A 13,877-nucleotide genomic window follows, 5' to 3' on the forward strand; every position below is an offset into this window, starting at 1 on the left:
GAGAAAACTTTCTCAACCTTCCATGCCTCGAATGTGCTCCTGCAGCAGCAGTATCGAGAGAAAGGGTTTAAAAAATATTCTGAGTTAATTTCTTGCCTTCTTGTTGCCGAACGCAACAATGAGTTGTTATTAAAAAATCATGAAGCACGCTCAGCTGGCGCCGCCCCATTTCCTGAAGTAAATGCGGCAAATCATTACCCCAGAAGAGGTAAATGGCAAGCTTTTAATAACAAGAAAAATTATGGAAGGAAAAAGAATTATGTTCAAAAGAGATGATCTCACCAGAAGTGGGACAAAGAAAGGAATATCGGGCAGAATAAATCAACCGAGGAGAAGTGTTTCCGCTGTGGTGGAAAGGGCCATTGGTCACGTACTTGTCGTACCCCAAGGCACCTAGTCGATATTTACCAGGCATCTTTGAAAAAGAACGACAAAGGAAATAAAACAAATTTTGTTTCAAATGATGCTGAGAACTCCACCACTTATTATGATGTATCTGATTTCTTTGAGGACCCTGAAGGAAATATTGGTCATTTGATCAATGATAGAATAGTTTAATATGTGGGATTGTGAAGTATATATGTAAATAAATAATGTAAAAAACTTATTGTTAAGTTTTATTTTCTATGTATTTAAGTTTCAAATGTGATGTAAATAAATAATGAAATATTAATAAATTTTGAAATTATTAAATGTGTCAAATTTTAAAATAAAATTTTAGTATATGACATTATTTTATGTACAGTATTTCTTAGAAAAATAATTCTGATCAAGTATTCAATTTAACTGTGCATACTACTCATTTTATTATTATTTGTTTTTGAAGAATGGCAAGGATATGTAATGAAGATGTATGCCTTGCGGATAGTGCAAGTTCACACACTATTCTCAAAAGTGATATATATTTTACCCATCTTGTGCCAAAAGAGGAATATGTTAACACTATTATTGGCTCAGGCAATGTGATAGAAGGCTCCGGAAGAGCTATAATTTTGTTTCCTGGAGGAACAAAATTTATAATAAATAATGCACTGTTATCTACCAAGTCTCGAAGAAACTTGTTGAGCTTTAAAGATATTCGCCGAAATGGATATCATATTGAGACTATGAATGAGGGAGATCATGAGTATTTATATATCACAACCTATGATGCATAGACACTGACACGGACACGGGACACGACACGACACGGGACACGCCGACACGCAAATTTTAAAATTTTACATGACACGGGGACACGCATACATATAAAATATAAAGTATTTTTTAGATAAATCGTAATGATATTTTGATATTTTATTGATATTAAAATATAAATTAAAAATTTTAATTATTTTTAATGTCTTATTTTAATTATATCAAGTATTTAAAATATTTTTTGTTTTAATAAATAATAATATATACTATATCTAAATTTATTTTAAAAATATATGTTAAGAATAAGACAGGATACGCTGACACGTGATGGTATTTAGGTGTGTCCAGGTGTGTCCGGAGAAGAATTTTTTATTTTTTATTAAGACACAGTTGGACACAGCAGACACGCGTGTCGGACGAGTGTCGGTGAATGTCGTGTCCGAAATGTGTCCGACACGCGGACACGGTAACTCAACGAAGTGTCCGTGCTTCATAGATCACAACTCATGATTCAAATAAGAAAGTTATATTAGAAAAATTACCCTCACTTTCATCTGGGTTGTATTATACCAAGATTAGTGCAATTGAACCACATGCCATTGTAAACCAGAAGTTTACTAACTCAAATGAGTTCATAACTTGGCACGACCGATTGGGTCATTTGGGAACAACCATGATGAGAAGAATTATTGAAAACTCTCATGGGCATTCACTAAAGGACCAGAAGATTCTTAAAACTAGTGAATTTTGTTGTGCTGCATGTTTTCAAGGGAAGTTAATTTTAAGGCCATCACCAGTAAAGATTGGATTTGAGTCCCCTGAATTCTTAGAGAGGATTCAAGGTGATATATGTGGACCTATTCATCCACCATGTGGATCTTTTAGATATTTTATGGTCCTGATAGACGCATCTTCGAGATGGTCACATGTGTGCTTATTATCTTCTCGCAACCTGGCGTTTGCGAGATTACTGGCTCAAATTATTCGATTGAAAGCACAATTTCCAGAAAATCCAATCAAAGCAATTCGTCTTGATAATGCTGGTGAATTTACTTCCCAAGCTTTTGATGCTTATTGTATGGCTAATGGAATAAGTGTTGAACATCCAGTGGCTTATGTTCACACACAAAATGGGTTAGCAGAATCACTTATTAAACGCCTCCAATTGATTGCTAGACCTTTGTTTATGAGAACAAATCTCCCAACCTCGGTTTGGGGGCATGCTATTTTACATGCCGCAGCACTTATTCGTTTGAGGCCAACGAGTTACCATCGGTTCTCTCCTATGCAATTAGCTTTTGGCCAGCAGCCAAATGTCTCCCATTTAAGAATATTTGGGTGTGCGATATATGTTCCCATTACACCACCTAATTGCACCAAAATGGGACCCCAAAGAAAATTGGGGATATATGTTGGATATGATTCTCCCTCTATAGTGAGGTATCTTGAGATACAAACTGGTGATGTGTTTAAAGCCCGATTTGCGGATTGTCATTTTGATGAATCAAAATTTCCAACATTAGGGGGAGAGAATAAGCTTCCTGAAAAGGAACTTAATTGGAATGCATCATCGTTGATGCATTTAGATCCTCGATCAGGGCAATGTGAACCAGAAGTTCAAAAGATTATACATTTGCAAAGAATAGCAAATGAATTGCCTGATGCATTTTTCGATACAAAGAGGATAACCAAATCTTACATACCAGCGGAAAATGCCTCAATTCGAATTGACGTCCCAGTAGGACAAGTAGCCACTGAAGCAAATTCACGCCAGAAGCGTGGCAGGGCGGAAAATGCCCCAATTCGAATTGATGTCCCAGTAGGACAAATAGCCACGGAAGCAAATACACGCCAGAAGCGTGGCAGGCCTGTCGGTTCCAAAGATAAAAATCCTCGAAAGAGAAAAGAGGTAAATACGATTCCTGTTGAAAAAGACATAGTAAAGACACCGGCAGTTGTCCAAAATTCTGATATAACGCCAGAAGACGTTCAGATACCTGAAAATTGTGAAAATGACGAGATCTCGATAAATTATGTCTTTACAGGAGAGAAATGGGACCGAAATAAGACAATTGTCAATGAAATATTTGCATATAATGTGGCATTAAATATCATGCATGAAAGTAAGGATCTTGAGCCAAGATCAGTTGAAGAATGTCGACAAAGAAATGATTGGCCAAAATGGGAAGCAGCCATGAAAGCTGAATTAGACTCACTTACAAAACGTGAAGTCTTTGGACCTGTAGTCCGTACACCAGAAGATGTAAAACCTGTTGGATACAAATGGGTATTTGTGAGAAAACGAAATGAGAAAAATGAAGTTGTGCGCTATAAAGCCCGACTTGTGGCACAAGGTTTTTCACAAAGGCCTGGTATAGATTATGAAGAAACGTATTCCCCTGTAGTGGATGCGATAACATTGCGTTATTTGGTCAGTTTATCTGCATATCATAAACTGCATATGCATTTAATGGATGTGGTAACAGCCTATTTGTACGGCTCATTAGATCGGGTTATCTATATGAAAGTCCCTGAAGGACTAAAGATATCTAAACCATCCAGTGAATATTCGCAAGGGTTATACTCAGTCAAATTGCAAAGATCTTTATATGGTCTAAAGCAATCTGGACGAATGTGGTATAATCGTCTTACTGAGTATCTGGCCAAAAACGGTTTCAAGAATGATGATATCTGCCCATGTGTTTTCATAAAGAAAACTACATCTGGGTTCATTATAATTGCTGTGTACGTTGATGATTTAAATATCATTGGGACTCCTGAAGAGATTCCAACAATTATAAAAACTCTAAAAGAAGAGTTCGAGATGAAAGATCTTGGAAAGACTAAGTTTTGTCTCGGCCTGCAGATCGAGCATATAAAAGGTGGGATCTTTATTCATCAAACAACATACACAGAAAGAATCTTGAAAAGATTTTATATGGACAAGTCACATCCATTAAGTACACCAATGATCGTAAGATCTTTGGATGTGAAAAAGGATCAATTCCGTCCTAAAGAAGAAAATGAAGATATCCTTGGTCCTGAAGTACCATATCTTAGTGCCATTGGAGCGCTAATGTATCTTGCTAATAATACGCGACCTGACATATCATTCGCGGTGAATTTACTAGTAAGGTATAGTTCATCTCCAACCAGAAGACATTGGAGTGGAATCAAACAAATTTTTCGATATCTTCATGGAACGGTTGATATAGGATTGTTTTATCCCTATGGATCCAAGTCACAACTAGTTGGCTATGCAGATGCCGGATACTTGTCTGATCCACATAAAGGGAGATCTCAAACAGGATACCTGTTCACATATGGTGGTACAGCTATATCTTGGAGGTCCACGAAACAGATGATTGCTGCAACATCCTCTAATCATGCTGAAATACTGGCGATTCATGAAGCTAGTCGCGAGTATTTTTGGCTGAGGAGTCTGATTCAATATATTCTATCATCATGTGGACTGATTGATCATAAGATAGCTCCAACTGTCCTGTTTGAAGATAATGCAGCATGCATTGCTCAACTTAAAGGTGGATACATCAAAGGTGATAAAACAAAGCATATTTCTCCCAAATTCTTCTTCACTCATGACCTTCAAAATCAAGGGACAATTGATGTCCAACAGATCCGTTTAAGTGACAATCTGGCAGATTTATTTACAAAGTCACTCCCAAAATCCTCCTTTAAAAGATTGGTACATAAGATTGGGATGCGCCGATTTCGAGACATTAAATGATGTCGGCAAGAGGGAGAGACTGTACTCTTTTTCCCTTGGTCAAGTTTTTTTCCCATTGGGTTTTTCTTGACAAGGTTTTTAATGAGGCAGTCCCCATCACAAAAGATATTGTACTCTTTTTCCTTCACTAAGGTTTTTCCCACAGGGTTTTCCTTTAGTAAGGTTTTAATGAGGCATATCCCTAAATGAGCATCCAAGGGGGAGTGTTGAGATAAGATTTGTTACGTGGATGCCCATTTATGAAGGGCGGTGTAGTATTCTCAAGGAAGAATGCTTTTAATAAGCATTTGAAAATCTATCCTATGTACATCTATAAATAGAGGTTCAAGCCTCTGAAAGTTACATAACAACAGAACAAAATATCATTCTCCCTTTCTTACAAATAAATCAATCCTCTTTTATGCTGCAATCAAATACTCTTCTCCTTATATTTCTACTACAATTCTTTTTCTTCTTTTATTTTATAAGTATTTTAAATTCTATTTTCTATTACTCTTTACATATAATATTAATAGCAATATTAACCATCTTTATTATATTGAGATTGTAACAATAAACAAATGCGATTCTCTCTCTCTTTATTTTTAATACTTCTTTCTATCTTTGTATATATATACACATTACAACATATAATATTATTATATATATATAAATTATTATTAAACTAATTATTTTAATACTAAAGTCTTCTATTTATACATCTTTATATATATATATCTTTTATTTTACAACAAATGCTATACTTTTTTGTTTTTATACTAATACTGTGAACATTACCAATAAATAAGTATAAAATGATGGATAAAGAGATTAGTAAAAAATTAAAATAATACTGTAATTATTTTTAAATTAAAATAAAACAAAAATATTATTTTACTATCTTACTCGGTTACTCTTACCATTTGCCAACTTCCTTTTTCACCTAGTGGACTCGTGGCTAGTGCAGTAGTGCGTATATCTCGGGATACCCGACCCGCCCCGTCAAAGAAAGTCCAGTCTTGAGTCTTCTTCTTCCTCGTGTCGCAGCCACTCGCCCGCCAGCCTCGCTGTCCTCGCCTCACCGGTCTCGATTCGCCGGCTTCACCTCCTCCCTCAGCCCCTACTTTCTACTCCTCCGTGATCAGAATCTCCACGCTCCTTCTCGGTTCCACGCATCCACGACGCCGTCCAGACTACAGATCACCCAGCCTCCATCGGCGCCGTCTCCTTCGAAGCCACATCTGCCAGTTTCCGCTGTCTCGGTGAGCTTCTATTATTTTAACTTTTCAATATTCAATTTCGGGCATTCGTGTAAATAATCTGCTTATCTACTCTTGTTCTTCGCATGCGTGAAATATTTGAACAAAAATTTCATTACAGACTGCATCGGTCCGCGTATTTTGTTTAATTGATCCACATTTCCGACTCACTACTTGTTCTTCTTTCGATTCTAAGGTAAAGGATATTTTTTTTTTGTGTTGAGGTTTGTGAAAAATTTTAAAAATATTTTTAATTTTTTGTTTTAATTTTTTTTATTTATATTAAATATATTTTTGGTGGTAAATTTTTTAAAAAATATAATATTAATTCAATAATAATTTTATAAAAATAATTTTTAATATAAATAAATCAGATATAATTGTATATATTATTGTTGAATTAGTTTTAAATTATTTATAAATTTAGTTGTTAGATGTAAATTAAAATATTTTAAAATAAAATTAAAATAAAATAAAATTTAAAAATATTTTAAAATTTTTGACAAATTTAAAAAATAAAATATACATTATACTTAATTTAATTAAAATCTTTCTGCCGACTATCATCATTTCTTTTTTCAAACAAGAACAAGCAGATGAGATCAATTAAAACCCCAGCAGCAGCAACAAGGAACGCTAATTAAAAAAGAAGAAAAATAGTCTCTTAAATTTTGAGAAAATCAACTTGATGGAGGAATCACTTCTGGATACAATATTTATGGCTCGCATATTTGGCTAAAAAAAGGAACTACCTGAAAGGCTTAGCATATTTTAGAAGAATGATGTTATTTGCTTTTTTAATTTAGTAGTAAGCGTTGTATGGTTTTGTGTGTTTATAATTTTTTTGTGGAATTTGGGATTTTAACCACCTTGCTCAGTTTTTGCTGAAGTTGTGACTTACATTTAGTTTTTCTTGAAATGTTAACACACACTTATATATTATATTAGGTCACTTATTCTTGCTTGATTCACTTGTCAACTCAATTTTATGTATTAAGATAGTTGATTAAGTATTTTCATTTGATAATTTTTAAGGCATTTGATCAAATATTTTTATTTTTATGTTTGGATAGTGTGGCTAATTTTTTATAAAATAGAAATATTGTTGGTGTTTTAATTGGAAATTAGTGCACCAGGTGTATATGCAAATTAGTGGACGTGTCAGAGAGAAGCTCCAACACGCAGGGAGCTACGTGTTGCCAACAGCACGTGGGGGTGTTATTGTCACGTGGCGAAGTCTGCTTGCTTGGTGATGCAATTGTGGAGGGCGTGTTGACACGTGTCTTACTCTCGTTGGTTGGTGAAGCAACACGTGGGGGGCGTGCTGAGTCAGCATGTGGAGGGCGTGTTACCACGTGTCTCAATCTGGTTGGTTGGAGATGCAACACGTGGAAGGCGTGATGAGTGCTTCCCCTATATAAGACAAAGTTCGGTACCATTTCATTACGAAGAAGAGAGTTCTTTGAGTGTGTTGTTAGTGTAATGGAGGGTACTGCAAATTTGGTGGTGTATCACAACGGTGAGATTATACAGAATACTCATGAGGGAGTGAGCTTTGCGTGTGAGAATCCATTTTCGTTTGTGGTTCCATTTACCATGACGTTCATTGAGCTTCAAAACGGTCTCTGTCAAAGGATGAAGAACGATATGCTGAGGAGAGTGAGCAATATTCTGTATCGGAATCCTGTTATAATTTTTGGTAGTCTAATACAATTTGATATTATGCCGATCATTGATGAAGCCAGTATGCAGAATATGTTTCATATTCACCGGCAGACTCAAGTGCGACAGCCAAAGATTGAGCTTTATATTGAGTTTGAAAATGTAGAAGATGGGATTCAACATTATTCAGATATAGAGGATGATAGAGTTGAAGTGTACGAAGGAATGAACAGTGATAGCGAAGAGGTCTTCGAAGCTACTTATGAAGCCGGCAACGAAGACAAGGATGATGCTGTGGGAGGTGAGGCAGCAGTGGAGAATGTAGTGGTTCCTCCCGCAGTAAGTCAACCGATGAGCGTTCCACCTTTTATACGTATCTTGGATCTTAACGCTATGCATGTACCGGAATTTTCCGAATATACAAACATAGGTACATGATGAGTGAATAATACGTTTGTCTTCATTTATATTTTGGATGGATCAATCAGTAACGATTTCTGTTTTGTGTAGGTGTTGATGATCTTGAGGACGGGGAGTTTAGGATCGGAATGGAATATAGTTCTAGAAAGTCTGTCGTCACAGCAATCAGAAGTTACACTATTTCTAGAGGAGTCGACTATAATGTTTATGAGTCTGAGCCACAGACATTTTATGCAAAATGCAAGATGTATGGGCGTGGGTGCGACTGGCTTATCCGAGCCAGCTTGATACAGAAAAAAGGTTGTTGGGAGATACAGAGATACAACGGTAGGCACACATGCACCATGGGAACCATTTCACAGGATCATTCCAAGTTGGATTTGGACACAGTTGCTGAGACTATAAGGCCGTTGATTGAGACCGACCCGTCCATCAAGGTCAAATCTATAATTGCAGAAGTCCAGTCAAGGTTTAACTATACCATCAGTTATCGAAAGGCTTGGTTGGCAAAGCAGAAGTCCATAGCCAAATTTTTCGGTAGTTGGAAGGATTCTTACCAAGCTTTGCCATGGTGGCTCTCGGTCATGGTTCAGAAGATTCCTGGCTCAGTTGTCCAAATAGAAACACGACCCCTGTACAATGGGAGTGAGGAGGCGGGCGGTGTCAAAATACTTCATCGTGTATTTTGGAGTTTCAATCCATGCGTTAGGGCATTCAAGCATTGCAAGCCTCTAGTTCAGGTTGACGGCACACACCTATACGGAAAATACAAAGGTACACTTCTAGTTGCTGTTGCACAAGATGGGAATCAAAACATTGTGCCTATCGCTTTTGCCCTGGTGGAGGGGGAGACAGTTGATGCGTGGCACTTCTTTCTCCGAAATCTACGAAGTTATGTTGTTAGAAGAGACGGTGTGGGTATGATCTCAGGCCTACATGAGTCAATCCGAACAGCAGTAAATCGTTCAGGAGGTGATTGGCAACCTCCAAGAGCATGGTGGATGTTTTGTATAAGGCACATCAGTAGCAACTTCTTAAAGGAATTCAAAGTCCCGCACTTGCAAAAACTTGTTGTCAACATAGGGTATTCAAGGACGGTGGAGGAGTACAACATCAACTATAAGAGGTTGGAAGAGCGAGGAGAGGCATATGCTCGGTGGTGCGATGCCATTGGACTTAGACACTGGGTATTGGCATTTGATGAGGGACATCGATGGGGCCATATGACGACAAACATTGTCGAGTGCATTAATTCAGTGTTGAAGGGTGCCCGAAACCTCCCTGTGTTGGCGCTCGTCCGAGCAACATATTATCGGTTAAATGAACTATTTACGCAGAAGAGTGCCGAGACCCACGAACGCAAGCGTGCTGGATTTACTTATTCTGTATTTGCACAACAACGGATAGAAGCAAATATGCAACAGGCTGGGAATATAGTTGTGCACCGGTTTGATGGACGAAATGACGTGTTTGAGGTGCGTGAAATGCCTAGCGAAAAGGTGTTGGTAGTTGATCTTGCACGACGAACGTGTGATTGTGGGAACTTTCAGGTGGAACGATTACCATGTCGCCATGTTATTGCTTGTTGTGCTAACCGACGTCTCAATTGGCAGTTGTATGTGCATGATGTGTACAAGATGACAGAGGTTCGTAAGGTCTATAGATTTGAGTTCATGCCATTAGGCGATCCAGAGACATGGCCTGATTATCAGGGACCCACATTGGTCGCTAATCCCGCCTTGAGGCGAATGCCGAAAGGTAGTCCTAAATTGACCTGATACCTGTATGAAATGGACTCACGCGACATGCGTGGTCCTTGGATATGCCATCTCTGTGGTAGACAGGGTCATAGTCAGAGTCGATGTCTTCAGCGTGCTGGATCGAGTGGTGCTAGTGACAATGGTAGTCTATATATCTTTGTTGGTCTTTGTGTTTGTATGTTTAGGTTAATTTTATAAGTTAATACTTTTTATGTTCGTCGTGTTTGTATTTTTAAATTAGGATTTATCCATTAATGTTTTTCATGTTTGTTGTGTTTGTATTGTTAGGTTAATATTACATTAAATGCCTTTGTGAGTTAAACATACAAAATATTAACTAAGAATTACATTAACTTAATTTTGAAACCATAATTTGAAATTCGATTAGGGTTACATACAAAATATTAACTAAGAATTACATTAACTTAATTTTGAAACCATAATTTAAAATTCAATTAAATAAACATACAAATGATTAACTAAGAATTACATTAAACCTTTGCTCACTTCTTTCGAACCATCTAGTTCAGTGACCGAACCGCGACGGAGTAAACCTATCAGGTGGATTTTATTCCGTCCGTAGGTCATACGATTGTCCTTGAACTGAATCATCGACAGCCGGAGTGGCCGACCCACCTGCCTCTGCTGGAGCAGATGCACTTGGGTTGTACTCATCAACAACCTCGAATCCCACATGCGGCTCGAAGAAACCACTATCACACGACGCCAATAGCTCACTAAATAGCTTGAAGAAACCACTATCCAAAACTGCATTAATTTGGATTTGATTGGATTCTATTTTTTGCAAACTACTGGATCGAATCGGATTTTGGATCTACTTTTTATAACCGATCCAATTAAATCCAAACTGCACAATATGTTATAATGTTATTATTTTATTATTATATTTATAATTATACTTATAACATGTTTAATTTGTTATATATTTTTATATTATTCATATATTATTATTATTTAATAAATATTTTATGTTTAAAATGTGATTTATTTATTTATTTTAACTAACCTATAATTTTATTTCTATTGTTATGTTATAGTCAATGTTCTGAAAACCGGACCGGATTGGCCGGTCCAACCGGCAAAGAAAACGGTCCAATCCGCTATTAATAACCGTTCTTTCAAAAATCGTTCAAAAACTGTTGAACCGGCCGATTTTTGGCCGATTGGACTGAACCAGTAATCGGCCGATTCTTTTTAAACGTTGTCGTTTTGATTTTTATTTAAAAAGAAAAAAACCAATGTTCAACTTAACTCTCAGTCACCCCCTTCCCCCAACACACCCCCGGAAATAGATCCTCTCTAGTTTTTTTAACACTTGACAGAATATAGTGTAATCTCTCACCTTTGATTCTATAAGTGGGACCAGAAATAAATAAGAGATAGAGAGTAATGAATGGTTAGATTAAACACTGTACACTATCCAGTTTTTTCACTGGAGAGGATCCACTCCCCACACCCCCTGTTCATGAAACTATCCCTCTGAACTCTCAAGCAAAGTTCAAAATCACCCAACCAAAACCCTAGTTCTCCCTGCAACAGTTCTGCCGCAGTGCCGCCGCCGTCCGTGCTGTCGGTGCCTTCGCCTCCTCTTTTGTAGCCCATGTCCTCTCTTGTAGCTCAGCGTCCTCCTTCCCCTTGTCCCCGTCCTCCCTGGCTTCTTTGTTCGAGGCTTGGAGCAGCTCGCCGCCGTGTTGCAGGTCACTGTTGTCTTGCCGGTCGCCATCCGTGTCTCCGTCGAAGGTTAGTGGCACTGCTTTCACTTCTTCGGTTCTTCTCTTCCTTTTATGCTCTGTGTGCTAATTTTTGAATGTGAAATTGTGGATGAATTAATGACAATCAAATAATTGATTTTGTGCTGTTGCTCTTTTCTTAATTCCTGAAATTTTTGTTGAAATTTTCTTGTTGCTGCTAAGGATGGATTAGGGATTAGGGATTACTTGTTGCTGTTTTGTAATTAGGGATTATGCTCTGTTAGCTTTATTGATTTCAGGTTTAGTGTGATTAGGGATTACTTGTTACTGTTTTGTTATGTTTGTTGCTGAATGCTAAAATGGAAATCAAATCAAATGTTGTTTGTTGCTGAATGATATTTTTTGTTGCTGAATGCTGTTGGTAGTATTAATTTTGTGCTGCTATTAATTTTCTGGCGGTGCTGCTGCTGTTTTTAATTTTGTGAATGATTTATTAATTTCAGTTATGGATGATAGTTTTAACCTGCTGTTTTATGCTACTAATTTCAATGAAAAATTTGTCACTGATGTTGAGGGACTCTTAAGCTTATATGAAGCTTCACATCTTAGGATTCATGGAGAAGACATATTAGATGAAGCTCTTCGATTCACCTTAAATCCATTACTCTTATGAATGTTATTTTGTTTTATTTTATTTTTCAATTTGATGATATCTTTAATCTTTGTTGCCTATGTTAGTTGGTGTTTGTTGATGGCCTGGAGTTTTGAGCTGTTTGTTAGATGAGTTTAGTTGTGATAAATTTTGATAATTGTTATGTTTTGAGAAGGTTTGGTTTAGTGATTAGGTTGAGCTTGAGTTTAGATTGTGATAAATTTTGATAATTGTTATGTTTTGAGAAGGTTTGGTTCATTGATTAGGTTGAGCTTAATTGTAGAAGAGGTCTTGCTACTCGGTTGTAAGATTGTACAGTATTAACTTATTAAATGATTAGAATTGCATTTTGTTTGAACAGTGTTGACCTATTGAATAGTATTCAGTGATTGAAATTGCATTTTGCTATAGATGGTGATGATTTCTTATGGAATGACCAAGTTTGTATTAGACTACAAGTATGTGTTAGGCGTTTATTTATAATTTATTTATTATTTTATTATAAAATAGTTTTTTTCAGTTAGACCATGGTTGAACCAGTAAATCAGTGAACCAATAACTAAAATGGTTCGATGATCGATTCAGTTTTTAGAACCTTGGTTATAGTTGGTTTTTAAGATATTGTGAGACTTATTATGTCATTGCTGGTTATTTAAAATTTGATGTTGAGACTTGTTATATATATTTAATTTTTTTAATTTACAAAACCGTAAATCCAATCCAATCCAAACCGCATCGTAAGTAAAATTAGTATTCGAATCGAATGAATTTTTGACTCAAAATCGATCCAAACCGCACGGCGAACGCCTCTTACTATCTGTGAATAGTCGCAGGATGGAATTTATATAGATTATAGAATAAAGTAGGAGTGTAGGACAGGGCGAGGTTGGATAGTGCAAAAACCGCCTGTTGCCATCCCTGCAGCCCACTTTTTTGACCCACCTAACCAACATACACGGCAAAATCCCAAGCTCATTCTTTTCCATATTTACCATTTAGCCCCTCCCCTCCTACCATGCTCTTCAATTTCAACTAGCCCATCCATTTTCCCCTTCATCACAACTTGCAACCTTGCTCTCTTGTACTCTTTCCCCTCCTAATCCCACCTACTTCCTCTGCAATAAATTGTACTCCCTCTCTCTCTTTGTTGTTTTTTCTCTGACAATTTTAGCTCGTTCCATTACATTTTACGAGAGATGGGAAAAGTTTTGAATTTTTTAATCTAATTGAATTTAGAATAAAATCCAAAATAGTTTCTGACAATTACCTCAAAAGACAACAAAACCCTTAATAAAAAAAATACCAATTCAACTCCTGAAATTTACTTTTATGAGAAAAGTCAATGTTATTTTTTTGGGACAGGGACTAATAAGTCCCAAAATAAAATCAAGAGCCGGATTGGATGGTTTTTTTTTTGGGAGCCTTGTTGTCCTTTCGAAATAATTGTCAGGGGCCGGATGAAGTATTCACTTTTGAATATATATTTGTGGGTTGTGTTTGTTCAGGTTGTGTTTGAGAGAGAGAGATAGATAGAGATTTGGCGGGAAA

The 13,877-nt window shown here is 36.7% G+C and overlaps 1 protein-coding gene across 1 annotated transcript; it reads left to right on the forward strand.

Annotated features, from left to right (window-relative positions):
- The first annotated feature begins 5,577 nt into the window (after positions 1–5,577).
- On the forward strand, positions 5,578–10,229 carry LOC112729875 (uncharacterized). The gene is made up of 3 exons (XM_025780016.3): positions 5,578–6,126; positions 7,260–8,215; positions 8,296–10,229. The coding sequence occupies exons 2-3, from the start codon at positions 7,606–7,608 to the stop codon at positions 9,981–9,983; spliced, it is 2,298 nt and encodes a 765-aa protein (XP_025635801.1). The 5' UTR covers positions 5,578–6,126; positions 7,260–7,605; the 3' UTR covers positions 9,984–10,229.
- Positions 10,230–13,877: the final 3,648 nt, after the last annotated feature.

This window comes from Arachis hypogaea, chromosome 12, assembly GCF_003086295.3.
Source record: "Arachis hypogaea cultivar Tifrunner chromosome 12, arahy.Tifrunner.gnm2.J5K5, whole genome shotgun sequence".
Classification (NCBI taxonomy): domain Eukaryota; kingdom Viridiplantae; phylum Streptophyta; class Magnoliopsida; order Fabales; family Fabaceae; genus Arachis; species Arachis hypogaea.

Bases quoted from the DNA above. Each gene is read 5' to 3' on its own strand.
- LOC112729875 (XM_025780016.3), top strand. From the start codon at position 7,606: ATGGAGGGTACTGCAAATTTGGTGGTGTATCACAACGGTGAGATTATA. The intron at 8,216-8,295 runs GTACATGATGAG...TGTTTTGTGTAG, and splicing joins TTCCGAATATACAAACATAG to GTGTTGATGATCTTGAGGAC.